The 21,347-nt window shown below is 49.8% G+C and overlaps 1 protein-coding gene across 1 annotated transcript in view; it reads right to left on the reverse strand.

Annotated features, from left to right (window-relative positions):
• LOC147884106 (pectin acetylesterase 8-like) overlaps positions 1-21,347 on the reverse strand; it is a 123,629-nt gene extending 102,282 nt beyond the window's left edge. Inside the window, exon 1 of the mRNA XM_087399137.1 lies at positions 20,902-21,347. Within this exon, the coding sequence (XP_087255263.1) occupies positions 20,902-21,160 (259 nt within the window). The 5' untranslated portion in view covers positions 21,161-21,347. The remainder of the gene's footprint in view (positions 1-20,901) is intronic.

Here is a 21,347-nt window from a genome sequence, read left to right on the forward strand (position 1 = left end):
CAAGATAGGTATATGTTGTACTATCTCCACTGGCTCCCCTTGGTATGTGAGACTGTGCCACTAAAGTATTGCTCATGAGGTGTTGAAGATCATAACCTTAGTCTTGCCAAGGTTGACCGTCAAGTCTCTCCCCTTGCAAAACACCTCTAGAGCCTCAAGTTGTCGCTGTAATCCTAGAGGAAAACTATGTCATCCGTGTCTAGCAAGATTTGTATCATCACGTCTACAAGCAAGGATCCCTCTCGTGCTAGGCGGTAGATGAAAGTTATGATCTCAGCAATGTAGAGCCCAAAGAGTATCGAAGAGAGGGGGCATCCTTGCTTCACTCCGATCGAGCTCTCAATCCATCTGATAGACCTCCAAGCGCACACACCCTCCCTCTGATAGACTCATATAAGCTCATCACGGCCTAGATCATGACTCCTGGTATATGCGACTCCCGAATCTTCTGTATCATGCGGGCTCGTGGCACTGTGTCAAAAACCTTCCAAAAGTCTGCAAAGCAAGCATAGACTTTCTGGGAACTGGATCTCGCCTCCTCAATGACTGCTTGTAAGGTGAAGATGTGGTCAAGGGTGAAATGCTGCCATCGAAAACTCACATGTCCCAGTGCCCGCTACCATGTGCCTCAATACAGGAGCTGATCGCTTGCTCTAGCACCGATCCACGTATCTTGGTCAGTGTATGGCCTATCATGAGTGTGTTGTAGTTCCCCAAATCCATACGGTCCCCTGCATTCAATAGTAGTGGTGCTCCAAGCAGTAGGAAAGCCATGACATACCGCATTTTTAAACATCTTTGCTAGGTTCGGAGCCTAGATCTCATGCCCATGTGCAGAGTATTCAGTCCTCAACCCATCATGATCCATGGCTTTCAAATTGTGGAGCCGGCATAGCGCAGCCCCTACATCGGTGCAGTGAACAAAGAGAACGTGGTGGTCCTGGGTAAGGAGGACAAGTCCGGCAATGCCTGCATCGGGACATCGTAGAGTGAAGTCGCATGTGTGCCAGACCCCTGGATCGGTGATAGGAATGGGTGACTTATCCTCAAAAAGGAGCCCCCATGCAAAGGTGGAATCTCCCCCTCAAAAAGATCTAATCACCTCATCCATCCGATGTGAGAAGAAAGCTCGTCTCTCCTAGCGATCCACTCGGCATGATATCCGCTATGCCTCAAGGTGCCCCAAGGCTTGCTCTCGTATTTCTCATCTCTCCACAATCATCATCAAACCATGGGTTCTGGGACATGTTCCAACTCGGGAGTGTGATGTAGATCGAGTCATGGGAAAGTATCTGACTTCGGAATCCTAAACCACTAATACTAGAGTGTCTAGGGCATGGGCAAGGTCTGCATAATCCCTGAGTGAGTCTAGTAGCTCACGTGGAGGTTGAGATGCTTAAAGTCAGATAGGAGTGCTTAGCGCCTAGTTGGGTGTGGGAAGCACGTGAGCCCTCCTGACAACGGCCATCTGAGAAGACCGTTGTATATAATCAGCTTGGGAACTACTCCCATATCCAATAGATGTCAGCCATATCCAGTGATGTGTGGTACATCCTCTGAAAGTCTCGCTATCCCAAGCTCTGTTGGGTCTATCTCCGATACTCTGAGGGCATCAACCTCGAAGTCAAGTAGGCCCACCTATCTAACCCCCGTACACGCATCAAAGTCACTCAAAAGTAGGATCTCTCCCTATCTAGAGAACTCCAAGATATCGTCAAATATCGTCCCATACAGGCTATAGCCTATGACCCTCTGTGGTAACCTCATATGTATGATGATGTTTCTGCGGGGAAGTAGCATACCGGAATGAAAATCGGGCAAGTGGCAAGTGGCTGAATTCGTACTCACATGTGGCATGAATGCTCCTCCTTCCTCATCACAAATATATAGGGTCTCATATGTGACCTAAAGAGGACTCCCACCCCTCCCGAGCCTCAAATGTCGATTTCTCTCCGCAACTCCTCTCTATGAGCTGATTCACATATATATCCTGTCACTATGGGCAATCCCCTCTCTGGGCTCTCATGGGCCTCTGTGTAAAAGATCACATCCCTGTTAGCGTATGTTTATGAGAAACCCCAAGGGTCAGACGAGAGGGTTCCAGTGCAATTCCATACAGCCATTTGTATTACGCATTGTGCTCTCATCTCTAGCCCCCAAAACAGTCATGTGTTGTATATTTCACCTTCCTCCTCTCTTCTCTTTCTACTCTATCTTCTCTCTCGCAGATGATCACTTTACCATATAGGCCCATTTCTCTTCCTGCCTTGCTGCCACCACTTTCACCATTCCTTCCCTCCAATGTTCCTGTTGTGGAAGGGTGAGATCATCATCTAGGAGGGCCCTGGTGCCCTTCACCGTTGCCCTCATGCTCATAAGAGAGAGAGTTTAGGGTTCGAGAAACAGAGTCGACAACAAATTGGGTCCCTATACCCACCGAACCCACCCACCACCGCCCCATATAGAGGAGAATTTGCTTTAAACTTGAAAAACTTGAAAATACAAAACACACTCCTTGAGACTGCACAGACGTGACTCTAAGGATGACACCTTGAACATGGAGAGCTGACCTATCGAAGAGGCTAGTGCTGTCCACAGACATGCAGTAGAACTGTGGGAAGGAAAGAGCTGAGAACTGAGAGATGAGAGCTGAGAGAAAAAGCTGTGAAAAGAGCTAATAAACGGCTATTTTAAAAAAATCAAACCTCCCTGCTTGTGCTGACTTAAGCCCTGAACTGTTGTGCTGCCAATCAGCTGCACAAGGGCTGAATTGCTGCAAGGAAGGCTGAGGACTGAATGCCAAAAGAGAGGGCAAGGCCCTTCCTATATAGGGGGCTGTAGGGCCCCACTTTCCCAGCCCAAACAGGCCGACCAGCAGTCAGCTAGTTGACTGGCTGGAAGGGCTTGATTTAGCAGCCCTAGGGGCCAAGGCTGCCTATAAAAGGTGCCTTCCCCAGCCCATTAGGCGTTGCTTGGTCCTGCCTTTTGTATAGAAATTTCAGCAAGAAGGAATTAGTGAATCCTACACAAGCACGATTTGCTTGCATGTTTATCATATTAGCAAACATGTTGGATGAAAGGGTTTACAATGATTGCACCGCATGGTTGTTAGTGATGAGTATTGCAGGAATAAGGTGTCACGTACTATGAAGGCATAACAGGTGTCTTCTATTATATTGGGTGCTTCATTCTAGCAGGATGCAAGAGTCATTGTGAAGCTTTGTGCACCTATTTTGAAGATCCTTCGCCTAGCTGATACTGAAGGGGCTACCATGGGACTTGTATATGGGCTCACTGATCGGATGGTGGAGAAGATAGCAACTCTTGATGGAATTGAAATCTCAAAGCTGGCTAATGTCAAAGCCTTGTGTATTGATAGATGGGATATGATGCACTCTTCATTAGCATGCTGCAGGTTTTGTTCTCCATCCTATTCAGAGACAAAAAAATCCAGATGGTGACAAGAAGGTGCATGATGGGTGGGGATGGATGTCATAGAGCGGTACACAAAGTATGATGTTGAGAGCCAAGGCACATTATGTGATGAGTTGGATATTTACAAGTCCATGTCAGGCACATTTGCTCATGCAATTGCGAAGGATGAAAAGAGAATGCATCAGGGGGTGAAATGGTGGGACACATTTGGGGCTCACACACCAAATTTGCAGCGATTGGCTCTTCGAGTGTTCTCACAAGGCACATGTGCTTCTCCTTGTGAGAGGAATTGGAGCACATTTTCCCTTATCCATACTAAAAGAAGGAATAGGCTGCTTCCGAAGAATACCGAGAAATTAGTATACATCCATACTAATTTGTGTCTCATCTCCAAAAATCAAGGAAACGGGATTTGAGAAGATAGAGGTCACCCTGGAAATGATCAACAAGGAGAAGGATGATGACAGGTTGCTCACTTTGCAAAAGGATACAGAGGGAGAAGAGATTGCAGCCCCTATTGTTACAGGAAGGATGGATGTTGGTGCAGCTTCAAACAGCTCTACTCTTTTGGAGTCCCATGGCAAGACAGATGAGGATGATAGTGATGAGGAGGAGGAGGAGGAGGAGAAAGACACTGATGCAAATGAGGATGAGCAAGAGGATGAGGATGAGGGTGCAGCTTGAGGCTTGAGCCTCATCGGTTGTGAATCGTGATGCATTTCAATTTTCAGCTTTGTTTCCTGGCTGTGGCAACCTTTTCCTATATGATGTTGTGGTGTAGTACCTACTTCCAAGTTTCTACTTAGTACTACCTACTACCTTTGAATCTTGATCATGATGTTTTGATGTAGTATTGATCTATCATTGACACTATGTATCAGAATCCAGATTCTAGATGCCTCTGGTCTCTGAAGGCTCGACTCTTTCATGAATCATGACTTTAATAGTAATACAAGTTTGAAGTTTCAAGTTTTGTAGCTCTATGTCAATGTAATGTGCAGAATGCATATTTTTTTAAATTTTTTTGGGTAAAATTAGAGTCACGTATGTTTCAGCCCCAGGGGCTCAACCATACTCCAATCATACTTCCATACTCGTATGAAGTATGCATATGGTGACGTATGGAAAAAACTATGGTTGATGCCACCATGGCCACCTGCTAGGAAGTTATGGGCATCATGGAGAAGAGCTTGCCGCTTGCCTTTAAGCACACTAAATCTATGCTTGTAGAAAAACCACCCATCTTGGATTAAGTAATGGCCGGGTGCAAGAGTTGTGGCTAGCTGGTACTAAGTACCAAACTTCACTGAATCGGCATACTGTGCCTTCATACAACCAAGGTCTTTTCCTCAGATCTCGAGCACAGTTGCCCCCTCATGTTTTTCGACTGAGAGCATCGGCAACGAAGTAGTTCTTTCCAGGGACATATTCAATCGTACCCCTGAACTGCTGAAAAATCTGACTCCATCTGGACTGCCGATCACTCCAATGTGAGCTTGGCGTTGTTTGAGGTCATTTCAAGGCTTGATGATCTATTTAAACCATGAAACAAGAACATCTTCCAGTGCTTCAATGCCTGAATAACTTTGACTAATTCTCTATCATAGACGGATTTTTTCTAGGGGCGTCATTCAACTTTCGGCTATAATAAGCCACGGGTCTTTCTTATTGCTGTAACACTGCCCCGATGATCACATTAATTGCATCTATGATGACCAAGAAATGGCGCAAGATTTGAAGTTGTGAATAGGAGCATCTCGAGCTCCTGCGAGCCCTCCTTCCCTCGCCATAGCCTCTACCTCCCTACTCTCCTCGCCCGCCTCGCCTGCGCCCTCGCCTCGCCCGCCTCGCCTCGCCCGCCTCGCCTACGCCCTCCCTCGCCTTGCGCCCTCGCCTCGCCTGCGCCCCCCCGCCTTGCGGCCCCCCTCGTTCTTCGCCACCGCCTTGCCCCCGCCCAACCTCGCCACCGCCTCTCCCTTCACCTCGCCACGCCCTCGCCTCGGCCCTCCGCCCTTCGCCCTCGCCTCCGCCCTCCGCCCTTTCCACGCCCTTGCCTCCGCCCTCGCCCCTCGCCCCTCGCCCTCGCCTTCGCCTCGCCCTTGCATTCGCCTCTGCCCCCGCCTTCGCCCTCGCCTCTCCTCGCCTTCGCCCTCGCCCTCGCCTCACTCGCCGCTTCCTCATCCACACCCAGGCTCCACCCTCGTCTAACTCCTCCCTTTTTGGTGGCAGCCTCTTCCTCATCGGAGTTCTCGTAGTTTGTCTTGGCGGTATGGCAGCTCCCTGCCTGGAACCGGAGGCCCAGCCGGACCCCCCGTCTCCAGAAGCCTACCGCGTGATCTTGACAGAGCAACAGTCGTCCCAGGTACAACAGGTTGCCAATGACTTTGCCCACACTTCAGTCTATGGCAGAGTCATTGGACACTCCCCCTCCAGACTAGCCATCAGGGATTGGCTTCAATCCACGCTTATGCTAGAGGATAGCCACATCGAGGAGGTGGCCCTTATGGGAAGGGGCATCTTCTGGCTTAAACTCTCCACTGCGAAAGCTACGAGCAACCTGATTGCTGGTTCCCCCACATCGATGGATGGAAAGATCATCATGATAGTCCCTTGGTACCGAGGATTTAGCACAGCGGACTTTGATGCTCGTTTCCGCATACCTCGCCACCCAGTGACGCTAGTATTTCCAGGCCTTGCTGCTGAGTTGCGGCCGATAGTCAGGGACCTGGGTTCCCACTTTGGCTGGGTGATGCTTGACACTTTTGTCGACACGGTCGCTGCGGCAGGAGCTCCCAAAGTCCATGTGGCCGTGGCAGATCCTGCGTCCCTCCCTGCAGTGATTGAGATTGTGACAGATGCTGGCAGCATTACTCTGAGCATGGTAGTCACAGAACAGCCTGGCCAGTGCCTGAGGTGTCATGGCTTTGGGCACCTGGCTGCTGCTTGTCCGCGCTTCTCCAGCTCCTCTCGGCCCCCCCCCCGCAGCCCCCTCCCCCTCCCCCTCCCTCCAGGCAGGAAGAGCAGAGGCAGCCAGAGTCCGGTCCAGAGGTGGCTGGCGGCTGGACCGAGGTCAGAAGGAAAAGAGGAAAGAATAAGAAGCCTTCTGACAAAGGCAAGGAGGCAGAGGTTACCCAGCCGGCAGCAGCGCCTCAGAGACCTGACAGGCAGCCGCCCTAGGGTCCAGGGAGAGCTTCTTCTTCGGCTGTAACCCGCCCTCCGCAGCCTCAGGTCCCCCTCTCTTCCGATCCCCACCAGCTCCCCCCCACCCAGCCCCAGCCCCTACCCCAGCCGCAGTCCCCTTCTTCCGACCCGCAGCATCAACCCCCGCCTCTTCCTCTTCAGCCCCCGCCTCTTCCTCTTCAGCCCCAATCCCAGCCCCAGTCCCATCCCTCCTCCCCCGCCTCTCTCAGCTCTTCCGCAGTGTCAGCTTCACCGATGGTTTCTCAGCCGCGTGAAGCCCCCACTCTCCCACCTCCGCCCCCCCGCTAGTTGCTTCCGTGGAGTCTGTGTCGCCTACCCCACAGCCTCCTTCCCCTCCCTCACCCCAAGCAGGACACCCCGAGACTGCACCACCCCTGGAGCAGCCTTCCTTGTCAGCTAGCCCGGCCCCCTCAGTTGCAGATTATGGCGGGCCTCAGCTCTAGGAGAGATAGCTTCCTCGCGACTTCTACAGGTCCGGTCCCTGGGATTACTTGGATGTGGCCGACCTCGAGACCTTCCCAGCTTGCCTCGACATCAGTATCTTCCTGCTCCGTAAAGGGGCGGATGGGAAGATCGCAGCCTTGGCCCCGAGGGATGGCCCCAGCTTTGCTTTCACTTTTCTCAACGACGGCACCGAGATTTGGACAGACGACTCGGTCTGGGAGGCTCTCAGAGAGCAGACGCACGCTCAAATCTGCTCCTGGATAGGCCCGACGGGTGGACAACTTCTCGAGACTCAGTGGTCCGAGGGTGACGTGCGCCTGCGGTGGCGATGCGCCGCCAAGCGTTTCAGACTGATTGTGATCCTCAGGCCCCCTCTATCGTGGCCCCTCCCCCAGGATGTCAGAGCCTGGACACCACAGAAACTTTGCGCCTTTTACAGGATGACTACTTCAGAGATCTCAAGTTGGCTCGAGAAAGTGTTTGTCCATGGCACCAAAGGCCTCACGCCTTTACTAAAAGTTTTGAAGAACGGGCAGGATGACCCCGCCTCCCCCTCCAAACTCTCACAGAAGCGTCAGCGCCTTCATTCCGAACTACCAGCCTCTTCCTCGACCTCGGCCGCGAGCAGACAGTTGTTCACAGCCTACCAGTCCTCATCATGAGCTTACACCTTGTCTCCTGGAACGTGAACGGGTTTCATTCTTCTGGCACCCGTGGTCCTAGGAAGCTCATCTTGAGACAGGAACTTCAACCAGCAGTGATTGGTCGCTTGGATATACTCCTGCTCCAGGAGCATAAGCTTTCAGTGGCTCATACCCGTAGCTGCGGAAGATCCTCCCTGGACACTCGCACACTTATTGGGAGCCCTCGATCGGTGCACAAGGGAGGAGTGGCGGTGTTTGCACTTCCGTTTGCGAGTCGGTTGCCCAGGTAGTTTTTGGCCATGGTACGTTGATCCCAGGCCGTGCACTTTGGGTTGGCCTAGAGTTGGAGGGCTCCAAAATAGGAATCCTCAACATCTATGCACCCACAGACCTCCGACGCAGAGCCACCTTCTGGAGGACACTCACAGAGATTCTCCCAGACATGGATTCGTGGATTGTTGGAGGTGACTTCAACAATCTGGAGACTTTGGAGGACCAGCAGGGCAGAGGACCAGAGTTTACAGGTATAGCTCAGGCAGAGCAGTCCGCTTGGGACTCCTTTCTCTTCGCGACAGGAGGTAGGGACAGCTGGAGAGACCCGTCCTTCCGTCGATGGCACGGGAGCTTGGACTTCTCATGGGGCTTCCGCAGGGAAGGGGGCAGACTTCTGGAGAGATTGGACAGATTTTATATCAGTGATTGGGCCATCAGCAGAGGTGGTCAGGTGGGTGTAGTGCCAGGGACGACGCTCTCCGATCACGCGCCAGTGCTCTTATCACTAGACTCGGCAGCTCAGTCCCTTCCTCCCCGTTCGTGCAGGATTCCTGATTCCATCTTCTCTAGGGAGGAGGTGCGCAGTAGTATCGGTAGCCTTTGGGACAGAGATTGGGGCGGGTGCGTGGATCTGGTAGAGTCGGTGGCGCAGGCTCTACAGGAGTCCAGCCAGATTTGCCAACTCGCAGCCCTTCAGGTTCGCCAGGAGTGGTGGGGCAGAGAGAGAGCTCTTCGTAGGGACCTCGCCTCCATTCAGCGGCTCCAGCAGGCAGCTCCGGGTTCGGAGGAGCTTCGGATCCAGGCCCTTCGAGCCAGAGCCCTTCTTGAGGAGACTCTCCAGCGCCGCTCAGAGTTTTCTTATCATGCCTCTCTCTCCTACTGGGCTCGGAAGGGCGACCGGATGAGCAAAGAGTTCTTCAGGACGCATGGCCAGAGGGCAGCAGGTGACCAGCTCCGGAGTCTTAGGACAGCGGAGGGGCACATCATTACGGACCAGGAAGAGGTCTTGGGGTTGGCTACCGACTTCTACAGGACTCTTTTCCAGCAGGAGCAGCTTGCCCCCCGCACTAGACGTTCCCGCGAGGAGGTGTGGAGGCACATTCCGACCCTTGTTCAGCCCAGCATGCAGGCGACGCTGATGGCACCATTCACCACTGTCGAGATGCAGGAGGCCTTGATGGCCATCGATGGGCAGAAATGCCCTAGTGAGGATGGGCTTTCTAGAGCTTTCTTCACCTCTTTCTGGGATCAGATCCATCAGCCCCTCCTAGCAGCCCTCCAGAGGATTTTCAGCAGCGGTCATATGCCAGAGAGCCTCTCTTCGGGATTGATCTGCCTCATCCCGAAGGGGGGAGATCGACAGGAGATCCGTCAGTGGCGCCCGATCACTCTCCTCACCATTGCCTGTAAAATCCTTGCCAAGATGATCAGTGCCAGAGTTCGGCCACTACAACCTGAACTCATTCATGACACTCAGACAGGCTTTGTTCAGGATCGCAGTATCCTGGATAATGTCTTCACCTTCTCAAAGGCGACGGAGTGGGCTCAGCACAGCGGGTCGCACTTAGCCATCCTACTTCTCGACTTTGAGAAGGCCTACGATCGAGTGGACTGGTCCTTCCTGAAGGGTACGTTGGAGAGACTTGGATTTCCAGTGGGATGGATTCAGGATACCTCAGCATTATACAGGACAGCTTCCGGCAGGGTCATCATCGGCGGCAGGATGGGAGAACGTTTTTGATTGGAGAGATCAGTGCGTCAGGGTTGCCCCCTCGCTCCTTACCTGTTTCTCTTCTTCGCCGAGGCGATGACATACTATCTTCGGGCGAGGTCGACAAGGATCCGGGGTGTTCGCCTTCCCATCAGGGAGGACACGGAGCTCCTGGACTCGGAGTATGCAGATGACACAGCGCTGTATGTTCAGGATGATGAGATGATGCTGGAGAGGGTGAGACTGGCCTTAGAGGTCTTCTGTTCGGCAGCCGGTGCGAAAATCAACTGGAACAAATCAGTTGGTTTTCTCACAAACCCTGGGGCATGCTCATAGTGGGGGAGGTTTTTGGGTTTCAGATGGATCCCGCGAGGGCAGACTACTAGATATCTCGGCTTTCAGGTCGGCCTGGACATCATGCTAGCTCAGCAGTTTCTCCCGGTGCTAGATTCCATACGACGGAAGCTGGCTTTCTGGAGCACTGCTAAGCTATCTCTTGCAGGTCGTGCTCTTGTAGTCAACCAGGTTCTCCTGGCCACGGCTTGGTATGTGGCCTCTTGTTGGTGCTTCTCGCGATCCTGCGTGGCACAGCTCAGGAGGATGGTCCGGAACTTCCTGTGGTCTGGGGGGGATGGTCTCAGAGATACCAGAGCCAGGGTAGCCTGGCAGACACTCATTCTTCCGCAGACTCAGGGTGGCTTGGGGGTCATTGATCCGGAGCTTCAGAGTTAGGCCCTGCTGGGCAAGTTAGTTATCCGCGGTTTGACCCCGGGGGGGCAAACGTGGAAGATGTTACTTCAGCAGGGGATCAGTTCTTGCGTCCCGCGCCGAGGCGGAGAGTGGCTACCGTCCCTCCGGTGGATCTTCACCTCTGCACCGCTTACTTGCCCCCGCTCCCCGCTCATTCGTAGCCTTCTCACAGTTTGGAGGCGACTCCGTCTCAGTCTCCTCCAGTCGCCTCCTAGCAGTCAGGAGGAGATTGACCGCCAGCCGCTCATCTGGAACGATCAGGTCAGAGATGCCTTGGGCCTTCAGCTGGGGGAGAGGTCACATATCTCATGGGACGACTGGATGCGGGGGCCTGCCCGGTCCCTTCGAGTTTGGAGGGACACTTACAGACACTTGGAGACCGCTGCTCTAGCAGCCGCAGCCGGAGATGTCCGTGGAGCTCAGATGAGACGCACAGAGATAGATGGCGCGATTCCTGCTGGTTGGTTGGTTCCACCCGAGATTCAGATCCTCATGCCTGGTGATGCCCGTTTGCTTGGACAGTTCACCCCTCGTGGCATCCCACTGGTGGTTGCAGGCAGGCTGGACGACACCTCTGTATCCTTCTTCGCGGTTTTGGGGGATGGCCGACTTAGGAGAGAGGGTGTGCTCATCGACCCCCTTCTCTCGTGGCAGAGGGTTCGTGTCGTAGGCCTCGTGGGGAAGGTTTGGCGGATCGATCCTAGTATAGAGCAGGATCAACTGCAGCTATGGCGCCTTTGGCTTTGGGAGGGGCGGGCCCTGTCAGAGCTTGATTGGGACCCAGGTGAGTGGAGATGGCCAGAGGTTGTGGCAAGCCAGGGGCCGACCCCTTTCTTTGCTTACAGCACGAAACTGGGCAAGAGAGTTCTCGGGAGGATGCAGAGCCGACCGCCCACCCAGCGGCCCAGTTGGTATTCTCAGGGTATTTCCAGGCTATTTTTGCAGGCCTTCTGGAAAACCTTATGGGAGAGCTGGCGGCCGCGGAAGATTTCCTACTTCCTTTGGCTACTCGCCCACAAGGGTCTTCCAGTGGGGAGCTGGTTGCGGCAGATTGGTCAGGATGGACTCTGTCAGATTTGTCATGAGGACGAGGAGTCACCAAAGCACTGCTTGTGGAGCTGCACTCGCGCCCAGGACGTGTGGAGGTGGGCCTTCGGGATCCTTACTCGCACAGCTCCGGAGTTAGGTTTGATCACCTGGGGCGCGTTCTGCTGGTGCAGCACCACACCTGGCTATCATCAGTTGTTCGAGGCAGGCCCGCAGGACCCTATGTTCCTTATCACACAGGGGACTTGGGGGCCGCTTGAGGGCATCCCGCAGCACTTGGCAGAGGCGGACACAGGATCTCAGGTGAGGCAGCCAGTCTGGGAGATTATTAGCAGCATCGTCGGATGGCACATTTGGACTTCGCGCTGCGCGCAGATCCTCGGTGGTACCTCTCTTTCGACTGTCCAGGTCATGGCCGACATCTGGAGCGAGATTATCCACACGCTCAGAGGCCAGTGGGACTAGATCCAGGGGGATTCCCGGGCTGGCCGGGAGAAGCGGAGACGCTTCCTCCGAGATTGGGATACGCAGGGCCTCTTCTTCGAGCATACTTCTCAGGGCCTTCAGTGGCGCTACTCACCGCCTCTCTAGCTGTTTATCCACACCCGCCTGATCCCTCCGTGAGAGAGAGCTTTTTGTTTCCACTTAGGGCTGCGTCCGATTTGTGAACGCAGCCCCGTCAGCTGCAAAACTGACTTTTATGTATCTTGTTTTTTCGAAGTAATATAATCAGCACTGTTTTTTCGGGGGGGGGGGGAAAAAATGATGACCAGGAATAGATCATCCCATCATAACTAGAGCTGTGGTGACCAACCTCTTTAAATCGTGGAAGGCCTATAAAGCTGCACCAGTAACTAAAATCTTTTGCCGGCGAGTCTTAACTCCTTTTAATAAATTTGTTGTTAAGGTGCTGCAGCGGTTGAGAATCCAGACATGTGAGAGCTATAGGCCGGGCAAAGCCAAACAAAGGACCAAATCTCCTAAGCCATTGCGAGGACAGCTTGTGATGGCCTGAACATTTTCGGGGTTCAAGCGGATGCCATCTGCACTAAGGATGTAGCCTAGATACTGCATTTCCATCAGCCCAAACTCACTCTCTTTAGCATTAAAATAGAGTTAATTGTCCCACAAAAGCTGAAGGGCCTTCCGCACATCTTTTAAGTGCTGCTCTGCTGAAGCTGAAAAAATCAACATGTCATTCAAAAAGATGAATAGACACACTCCTATTACTCTACAAATACCCGCGACATCATTTGATTGAAAGTTGGCGGTGCATTTTTGAGAGCAAATGGCATAACCATGCACTCATAATGAGCTCGCTCTGTCTTGAACGATACCTTTGGGATGTCAATGTCGATCTCTCTCTCTCTCTCTCTCTCTCTCTCTTATATATATATATATTAACGATACCTTTGGGATGTCAGTGTCGAAGATTCATACCTGATGGAAACTACTCTTGAGGTCTATCTTGGAAACGTTCAGTCTCTCTAGATGTACTAAATGCAAGGCACTGGAAACTTAATGCTGACTATGATTGTATTGAGTGCCCTATAATCAACACATAATCATGCTGACTTATCCTTTTCCTATACAAACAATGTGGGAGCCGCAAATGGCAATGAAGACGGCCGTATAAGCCCAACTCACAATAATTGAGTCAACTGCTATTCTAACTCCCCCCTCCATAGATTTAGAAAGACAATACTTGGCAGAGTGGAGTCTGGTACCAACTTGATACGAGGGTCCTCCAATCTATGAGGCAGAAGCTGAGGTGGCAAATCATCTCAAAGCATGATGTCTTGAAACTCTTGGATGAAATTGGCCATGGCTTGCCCCAATGGAGGAGCGGGCTGAACTGCATTCTACTGGTAGTGGACATAAACAAGCGCACACACTGGGCCCTTGCGCATAGCAAGACCTACTTAAATGTGAGTAATCAAAGGTATACCTGGATTTCTCATATTCCCACTAATAATGACCGGTTCAAGTAGTCCTTCGACGGTAGTGAAGGAATCCTGCCGCCAATCAGGGACAAGTGAGAACCACTGGATTCCCAATATCAAGTTGCACCCCAACAAAGGCGTAAGGATGAAATCTTGTTGGAATGAGGACTTGAACTTAGAAAGAAAACTGAATGGCCCTATGCATGATTTGTGTGCGTAGCCTGGGCATGAACCCGTTCATAGCAAGCTCATGAGGTGCTAGGGTGCACCCCATCTTCTTGGCTAAGGGGAGATAGTAGTTTCTCAACTCCCCATGTCAAACAGGACAACAAAGCGCTGCCCTTTAGTTGTGCCATAAGCTCTTATGAGGGCCTTCTTTTGCTCATCGAGGTTGCCCTCCTTCTTACCTTCAAAGACCACCGTTGGAACGGCGTTCAAAGCAAGCAGTACTACCATAGATGATGTTCGCTCCCCAGAGGCGGCGGTCGCAGGCGGTGCTTTTGCAACCTTTTCAACCAAACACTCTGGGCAAAATTTCTTCCCATGTCCTATAATATGATAGCAATGGAAACATCGATGCTTCGCGTGGTACCACTTCTGTCCGTACCTATAATACCTGCTTCAACCTTTTCTTCTAGAGACATGTTTGGCTTAGACTCCTTCTGACCAGACGACTGTTGATTGTCTTTCTTCTAGTACTGATTGTCCTTCTGTTGAGAGCCTATACTCGCTGGGTTTGAGGGCTACTGTAGGGTTTTGGCTCCTAACTGGACCTGCTTAGGCTTTCCCTCATTCAACATCATCTCCTGATTCTGGGCCAAGGTAAGCACACGCTCATAGGTGAGTGGGTCAAAATTTCGAATAGGAAAACAAATGTTGGAGTCCAATCCTCTGATGAATTGCTTCAGCTTGTTTTCAAACATGCCAATTGTCGTGTCAGTGTGATGACCTTGTTACTATAGGACAACACAGGCAAGCCATTCTAGGAGAGACCAGAAAACTCATCTTCCAGGTTAAGCATATACTAATAAATTGCAAAATAGCTGAGTGGTCACACTTATCATTGTATTTCGTCAAGTTCGGCGTGGACCAGGTGAGTGGATTGACCTTGACTGATGTCGAGGCTGGTGTGGCTACGGACATAGCTGCGCTCATGCTAGCCTGCATAGTAGCGAACGTATGTTGGTGCTGGAGCAGCATGGCTTCTCGGTTGAGCCTATGCTGCTTCTTGGCTTCGTCCATCTGGTCGAGTCTAATTGCCTCCTCATGCTTGCCTCCTCAGCATCAATAAGAGCAATTTTCCAAAAATCCAAGATTCCTTTGTTGCAAGATCTTCGTTAAACCGTATTGCGAGGCGTATTTCCGTATGCACCATAGAGAGAGAGACAGAGAGAAAAAGAAATAAATAAATAAAGTTTATTAATGTCTACGAAAGACCAAAGGGTTTATGAGACTAAAAAGTAACCAGACACAATGAAACCTAAGGGTGGGGCCACTAAAATGGGTACCCCTACCTAAGGTTGATGCCTATCGTGAGCAATAAAAGTAGTACTTCGCGCTATCGCTGCAAGAGAAACCCACAAAGGGGGAGCAAACACCAGAGAGAATCCTTGGTCGTCGTCAATCTGTCACCCCTCCCTAAGTGACTAGACCTGTGTTTGCCATCTATGGGACCAACATGACCGGACGATGAGGAGAGACAAGAGGAGCTCGTTTGACAATGGCTCCGGATCTGGCCAGGGTTAGCATCGAGGAGAAAAGCAGTGAGAACAGTGCTATCGCTCGACTCTCTAGGTCCATCCCTCCTCCTCTGTAGTCTCCATGATGTGGCTAGTTGTCTGACAAGTGCAACCGTCGCTACAGTGGTATGTCGCCCCACATCGAAAAGAGAGGATATGTATGTGGCCCTCAAGTGGGTGTCCCAACTAGCATTACCAAAAACTCATAGGGACCAAATCTGCTTCTAAAAGCAGTCTTGTGCACATCGTGAGCACAATGGAAGCAGCATTTCAGATCTATCTTACTAATAATTATAGCAACATGCAACACATCCAATAGATCATCTATTCTTGCCATTGGATCCTGGTGCTTAACAGTACTATTGTTTAACCCACAAAAGGTACCGTCTTTCTTTTTCTTCAATATTATTTGTGAAGCAAAAGGCAAGAAACTGGGTTGAATCTGCCCCAACTTGAGGTATTTTAGTTGCCTATGCACCTTGACTTATTTTGTAAAGCTCAGCCTATAAGGTGGTCTGAGGAAGATCCTTCTCGCCTCAAAGAATATACAGCATGCCATCCAATTGAAATTTGTAGGTGTGCTTTTGCCACGCCATTCCAAGTGCTACATCTGCATGAGCAAGCTTGGTAATGTCAAAATCCAGCTTCTCTGCATAGTCTTGGATGCATAGCTCCAACTATGTGACCCTTTGCTCCCACACCTCAATCAGAATCCTATCTGCCATCCGAATTGTATAGATATACTTCAATGTTTTTACCAGTTTGGAATCAAAAAAACTGTGCATTGTGCTGAGTCGAACAACACAATGACACTATGCTTGGCAGCTTGCCTTTTCCTTTTTATTAATTCCATTCTACCAAAATATGAATATATTGTTGCTGTGGGTTTTGATAGGATATTAGCAGGTGCAGTCTTAAGCTTCTTGAATGTAAACACACAATAAAGCAGTTTCTAACCTCCGAGAAGGTGGCACCAGCTGAATCTAAAGGTTCTCAGACCCAGGATTCTCCTCCATTTCCACATCGCATTCTGATATTACCATTTCAGCCATATGAGGACTCTGATTCTTCAGACAGTCCTTCCACAGATGCAGTTGAAGGCATCCGTCTTTCATTGTTTTCTCCTTCTGCTGAAAAGTCAAGGAAGACTGTGACCAAGCCCGGGCTGCCATAGGGGATACTTTTTTTGGTGGTGCTTGGTTGCGACATACTACCAGTTATCCTAGCCTGCTTGGCTTGATTATTAGTTTGCTGCACGTTACCTTTTCTCACGAACACTTTTTGGAAAGTTGGCTTCTTCAGAAACTCAAACTGAGTTCCCCCTTGTATCCTCATAATTCAATGCAATTGTTGTTGCATCATCCAATGTTTTGGCATACTTTCCCCTAACTTCCATTTTGATTCTATCATCCAAGCTAAATATGTAATCTTTGACTTGAACGAACAGAGATAAAGGTTCAAGGATCTTCATATCAATCTCTCGAAATTTATCAGAATATTCCTACTAATAAATTATTCTTTTTGAGATACCTATACTTGTCCCATGCTCTAGAAGGTTTCATCCAGAAGCACAAAAAGTTTTCAGAACTCTTGTTAAAAAATTTCCCAAGTAACTAAAGCCGCTTTATCCTTTGTTGCTTCATCCACCACCTATCCGCAACTTCCACATTGAACATGTGTGTGGCTTATCAGATCATCATTATATCATCTTGGACTTCACATATGCCAACAGCCTCGTCCCATTTGTGAAGCCACCCCTCAATGACATCCGAGTTCCTCTCAGCCATCCTACATGCATATTTCTCAAGCCTAAAATTTTCTAGAGAAAGTTGCTTTGGTTTACACTTTTCCATCATATGAACACTGGACTCAAGTTCCATTATCCCTTTCTATTATCCCTTTCTCATTATCCTCTCTAGAGGATCTATCTATCAATGAACATCGTTCTTGTGCCATTGGGTGCAATACCTACTATATCAACCAAACTCCTGATACTACGGGTTCACACATGAAGTGTCATCTTCTATTTTCCATTTCGAATCAGTCATTCCCTTCCATATCTCCAGGGGTTTGCTTTTGCTAGTGTTAATTCAGAGGATATGCTTCATTGGCTAGACTAGAGAGGCAATGCTTCCACTCTCACTTTCAAAATCCACGGACCAAAGGGTTGCTTTTTGACTCCTTGGTCCGTCCAACAGGGATGTATGGCAGTCCATGCTGGGGGCCAGACTTGTCAGATACAAAGTGGGACAGGGTGGAGCAGCTACAGGTTCTCATGTTATCACAGATGATCCGTGGTAAGCCATCCGTTCCTCACCAAATCATTCGGGCGGAGTTTGGGTCACCCCCATTACAGCTAGATGCTGCATTTCACGTCATCACGTATCTGTACCAAGTCAGGGAGTATGGGGATTACACCTCTGGGCGTAGCAGGCTACCTTGGCTAGCACTGTCCTCTTCTATGGCACTTGCAGCAGGAGGAGACCAAAGGCACGCATAGAGAGAGGGTTCGAGGAATGGGGCTCCACATGGACAAACTACCCCCATTCCAGTACAGCATGGATGCTCCGTTTTCTCCCCTCCTATCACACGAGGTCAACCAGGTTATCCGTGAGGACCTATTACGGCTACACACATTTCGAACCTGGCTAGGGCCCTAGTGATCTTCCAGTGAAGCTGAGCTTCTACAGAGATCACTTCTTGCATATCACAGCAGAGGGTTTCATTGACCCACCAGGGTACACTCAAATTTATTTACCCCACTCACTGAGGATCTCTCTTGGGCAGTTCCGGGTCTCTTCACATAGACTTCGTATCGAGAGCGGCAGAGCAGAGCGACTACCCAGAGAGAGGTGCATATGCACTTTGTGTGACATGCAGGTGGTTGAGACAGAGGAGCACTTCATCTTCAGGTGTCCTGTTTACTATGAGATCCGCAGGCATTTCTACTGCCTCTTCATGGACAGCTATGGGTTTTTGGCTAGATTCATCTCCTACCCAGACCAGCGATGTTTGGCAGGTTTCGTTCATGAGGTACTCAGACTCCGCGAGAGCATACTTTGAGCACGGAGACAGGAGTAGACTTTTTCCTTGGCTAATCCCTCTCAGAGTTCTATCAAGGAGTTTTTCCAGCCAAATCACATGGACACCCACGGGATGAGGCCTCGACATGACCGTGACCTGGAACCTGTGACCTGACAACTCAGACAGAGGGTTGACACACATATCACACTTGGGGACATCCCCTCCATGTTTAGAGTCGGGTCTCGCTCAACGGGGGTCACAGTAGCCTTGGTTAGATGCAGAGCTATGACCAAGAGATATGCCAGGGCTGCACCTTTGAGTGGCCGACAGCACTCTATCACCGATTTCATGCCCCCATTGCCACATCCACCCTGATGTCTTGATGGTGATAATAATGATGATGATGATGATGAGATAGTCGACTACAGACATAACATGACAATGTTGCATTTAGGATTTAGTACTAACATTCTACATATTTTGCATTTGCATTGGTGTGGATGCTCATTTAGTAGCTCCACCACCACAGCTCATTTGTACCGTTTTTCACAGTCTCATAGACCCATCGGTCTTTCGAAGACTTTCATAAACTTTCTTTCTTTCTTTCCATTTAAATCACTAAAATAGAAGCTAGTGTATTGTGCCAGCCCAAAGCAATGATTGCAGCTATCATCAAAGCAATGGCTCTTGATTATTTCAATTTCCAATCCTGTCCATTTGCTATGTCTCGCTGGTTCGACCCACATTCTGTTCTCATTGTCACGGATACTAGAGTAGTTGCAATTTCATGTTCTTTTTTAAGCATTCCCTTGGCAACCTCCTTTATTGCGGTCGCCTCTACCTCAAGGGCATATGCTCCCCTACTGATTAGAAAAATGTTGCCAAGGCTATGAGAGCTTTAGATCAAAGTAGTCATGATTCTGAATAGTCAGGCTCGTGGTCTGTGTCAACAGCTTTGCAGAAATCCACAAAGCGACAGTAAACTCTCTGCTTATGTGCTCGGGCCTCCTCAATGACAGCTCTCAATGTGAAAATGTGGTCAGCATCAATTCCATGCATTTGCTCCACACAATATTAGCCGCGGCCCACAAAGACCCTTCCCATCAACTAGGCTGGTGCTCTGATACCAAATTGTTACACTCAAATCCCTTACAACTTGACAGACCACCTCTCCACCCAGCCAACTCGGCTCAGGTCGAAAATCTCAACTGTAACTCAGCATTCAATTTCTTCGAAGCGTGGATCGAGGTGACCCCAGTTCTGTAGAAGCTCCATTCTATTTCTAGCTGCTTGCTAGGTCCCAATTCCCCCCCATTCGCTTATTAATTTTAGCCCTTTGGGCCTTTAACTACTTTATTAACCACATTCTTACCCCTAGGCACTTACCCCTACTGATTCGCTACCAAAAATTAACCCACACTAACACGCAAGGAGATTCCTAGAGCCTTCTAGTCGTCTCGTACCCTGCCATTGAATACCTTGGTAGAGAAATCCTTGACCAAACCATTTAAACACAACATAGCACCCAATTATCTATTATATACGTTCCCATTGGTCTCTCTAAGAACTTTCTATCACTGATGCATCCGGTCCTACTACATTCCAACTAGAACGTACCAATACAGCCACACAACCACAGTTCTCAGCCCAATGACAGTGGGAGGACGAGAGGAGCAGCAAACTGCCTCTCTCAAACTCCATTTATAGAAAAAACCCCATTTCACTCCTTGATGCATCAAAGAATTGCCTTTTGAGCGTTGAGTTGTTTACTCTCCAATGGTGGTGGGTGGCAGCGGGCGGGAGGGGGCGCACATGCACAGTAGTCTTATCCGAATCAAAAAGTGTTCTGCACTCACGTGTGCAGTAGACTTTCCAAATCAACAAGTGTTCTGCGATTCCCCTTCTGCACTCAGTCAACAGCCTGTGCATGCGTGTGAGAATAGAAGGAAGCTTGCATGGATGTTACGCATCTTCCAGATTTTGGCCTCTACGCTAGAGCTCTCTACAAGGAACTCAAAGTTTTGCTTCTAGAAAGTATAAGTAGCACTTGTGCACTCACACGCACATGCCTCACACAGGTCACTCCTTATGTGAGCTTCTCCCCGTTCTAGGCATCCATCCATTGGGCCATCACCACAGGCTTGTAGCTTGCAGTCGTGTACTCTTGTACATACACCACATTTCTTTCTCCATGCCAGCAACGATAGAAGGGGTACTCAACCAAGATAAAGCTCAGACCTCAACAGCAGGGCGATTTATAAATATTCAAGAGTTTCGCTTTCACTAAGATCGAGCAAGTTTTAATTGACCACTTATAACTCACAAAATTCTATCTTGTTATCATGTAATAATGAATGCATCGGTTCGACACCGTAAACTTATTCAAAGTGAGCATTGATTTTGAGACGCATATCGCTTGTACCCCACACCGTAGCCTAATGAATGTATCCCATAAACACCTTTAAAATATTCAAAGCGAGCATTGATTTTCAGACCGAATGATCCTATTCTGTGATGCAAGATATACATTAACCCTTTGCGACAACAGCCAGGTCCATACTGCAACGAAACATACTACTGACTTGAAGTTTAGTACTCATGTGGAGCGCGATCCATTTGATCCGCTCAGCTCATTAGGCAGAACCACATCTCCTATTGAGATAAGTGCTTAAGAAGATCTCAAGACTTGCCTGCTCCTTTCTCTACCGCGCCGTCCACCAAAGTACGTTCCACCAACAGAGGTTCGTTCGGAGACGGTCGAAAATAGTCTGGCTGCTCTAAGGAAGCCCACAGATTGACGACTCCTTCCAACCGTTCGTAGTTGAGCCCCATGATGAGAACAGCAGTGAAAGCCATGAATCCTACAAGGACAACAGCATAATCAACCGATCCCCACGTCCTTTTGGCCATTGGTAAGGGGCTGTCGTGGAGTGGAGGCAGATCGGCCATGCATGCGCGAAGGTAGCAGGATTAATGTTGCGTCCGAGCAAAATGGCGCATTTGGGCATGCGAGAAACTACCGAATTGGTTCAAAACTCCATCAATTGGTTCAAAACTCCACGCATCCATCACGTGGGTTGCTAACACTCCATCATTTCTGCAGTCTCCTCAATCTCTCCTCACCAATGCCTACTCA

This window comes from Dipteris shenzhenensis, chromosome 27 (genome assembly GCF_047967505.1).
Source record: "Dipteris shenzhenensis isolate YYH24624 ecotype China chromosome 27, Dip_SZ_1.0, whole genome shotgun sequence".
Lineage (NCBI taxonomy): Eukaryota > Viridiplantae > Streptophyta > Polypodiopsida > Gleicheniales > Dipteridaceae > Dipteris > Dipteris shenzhenensis.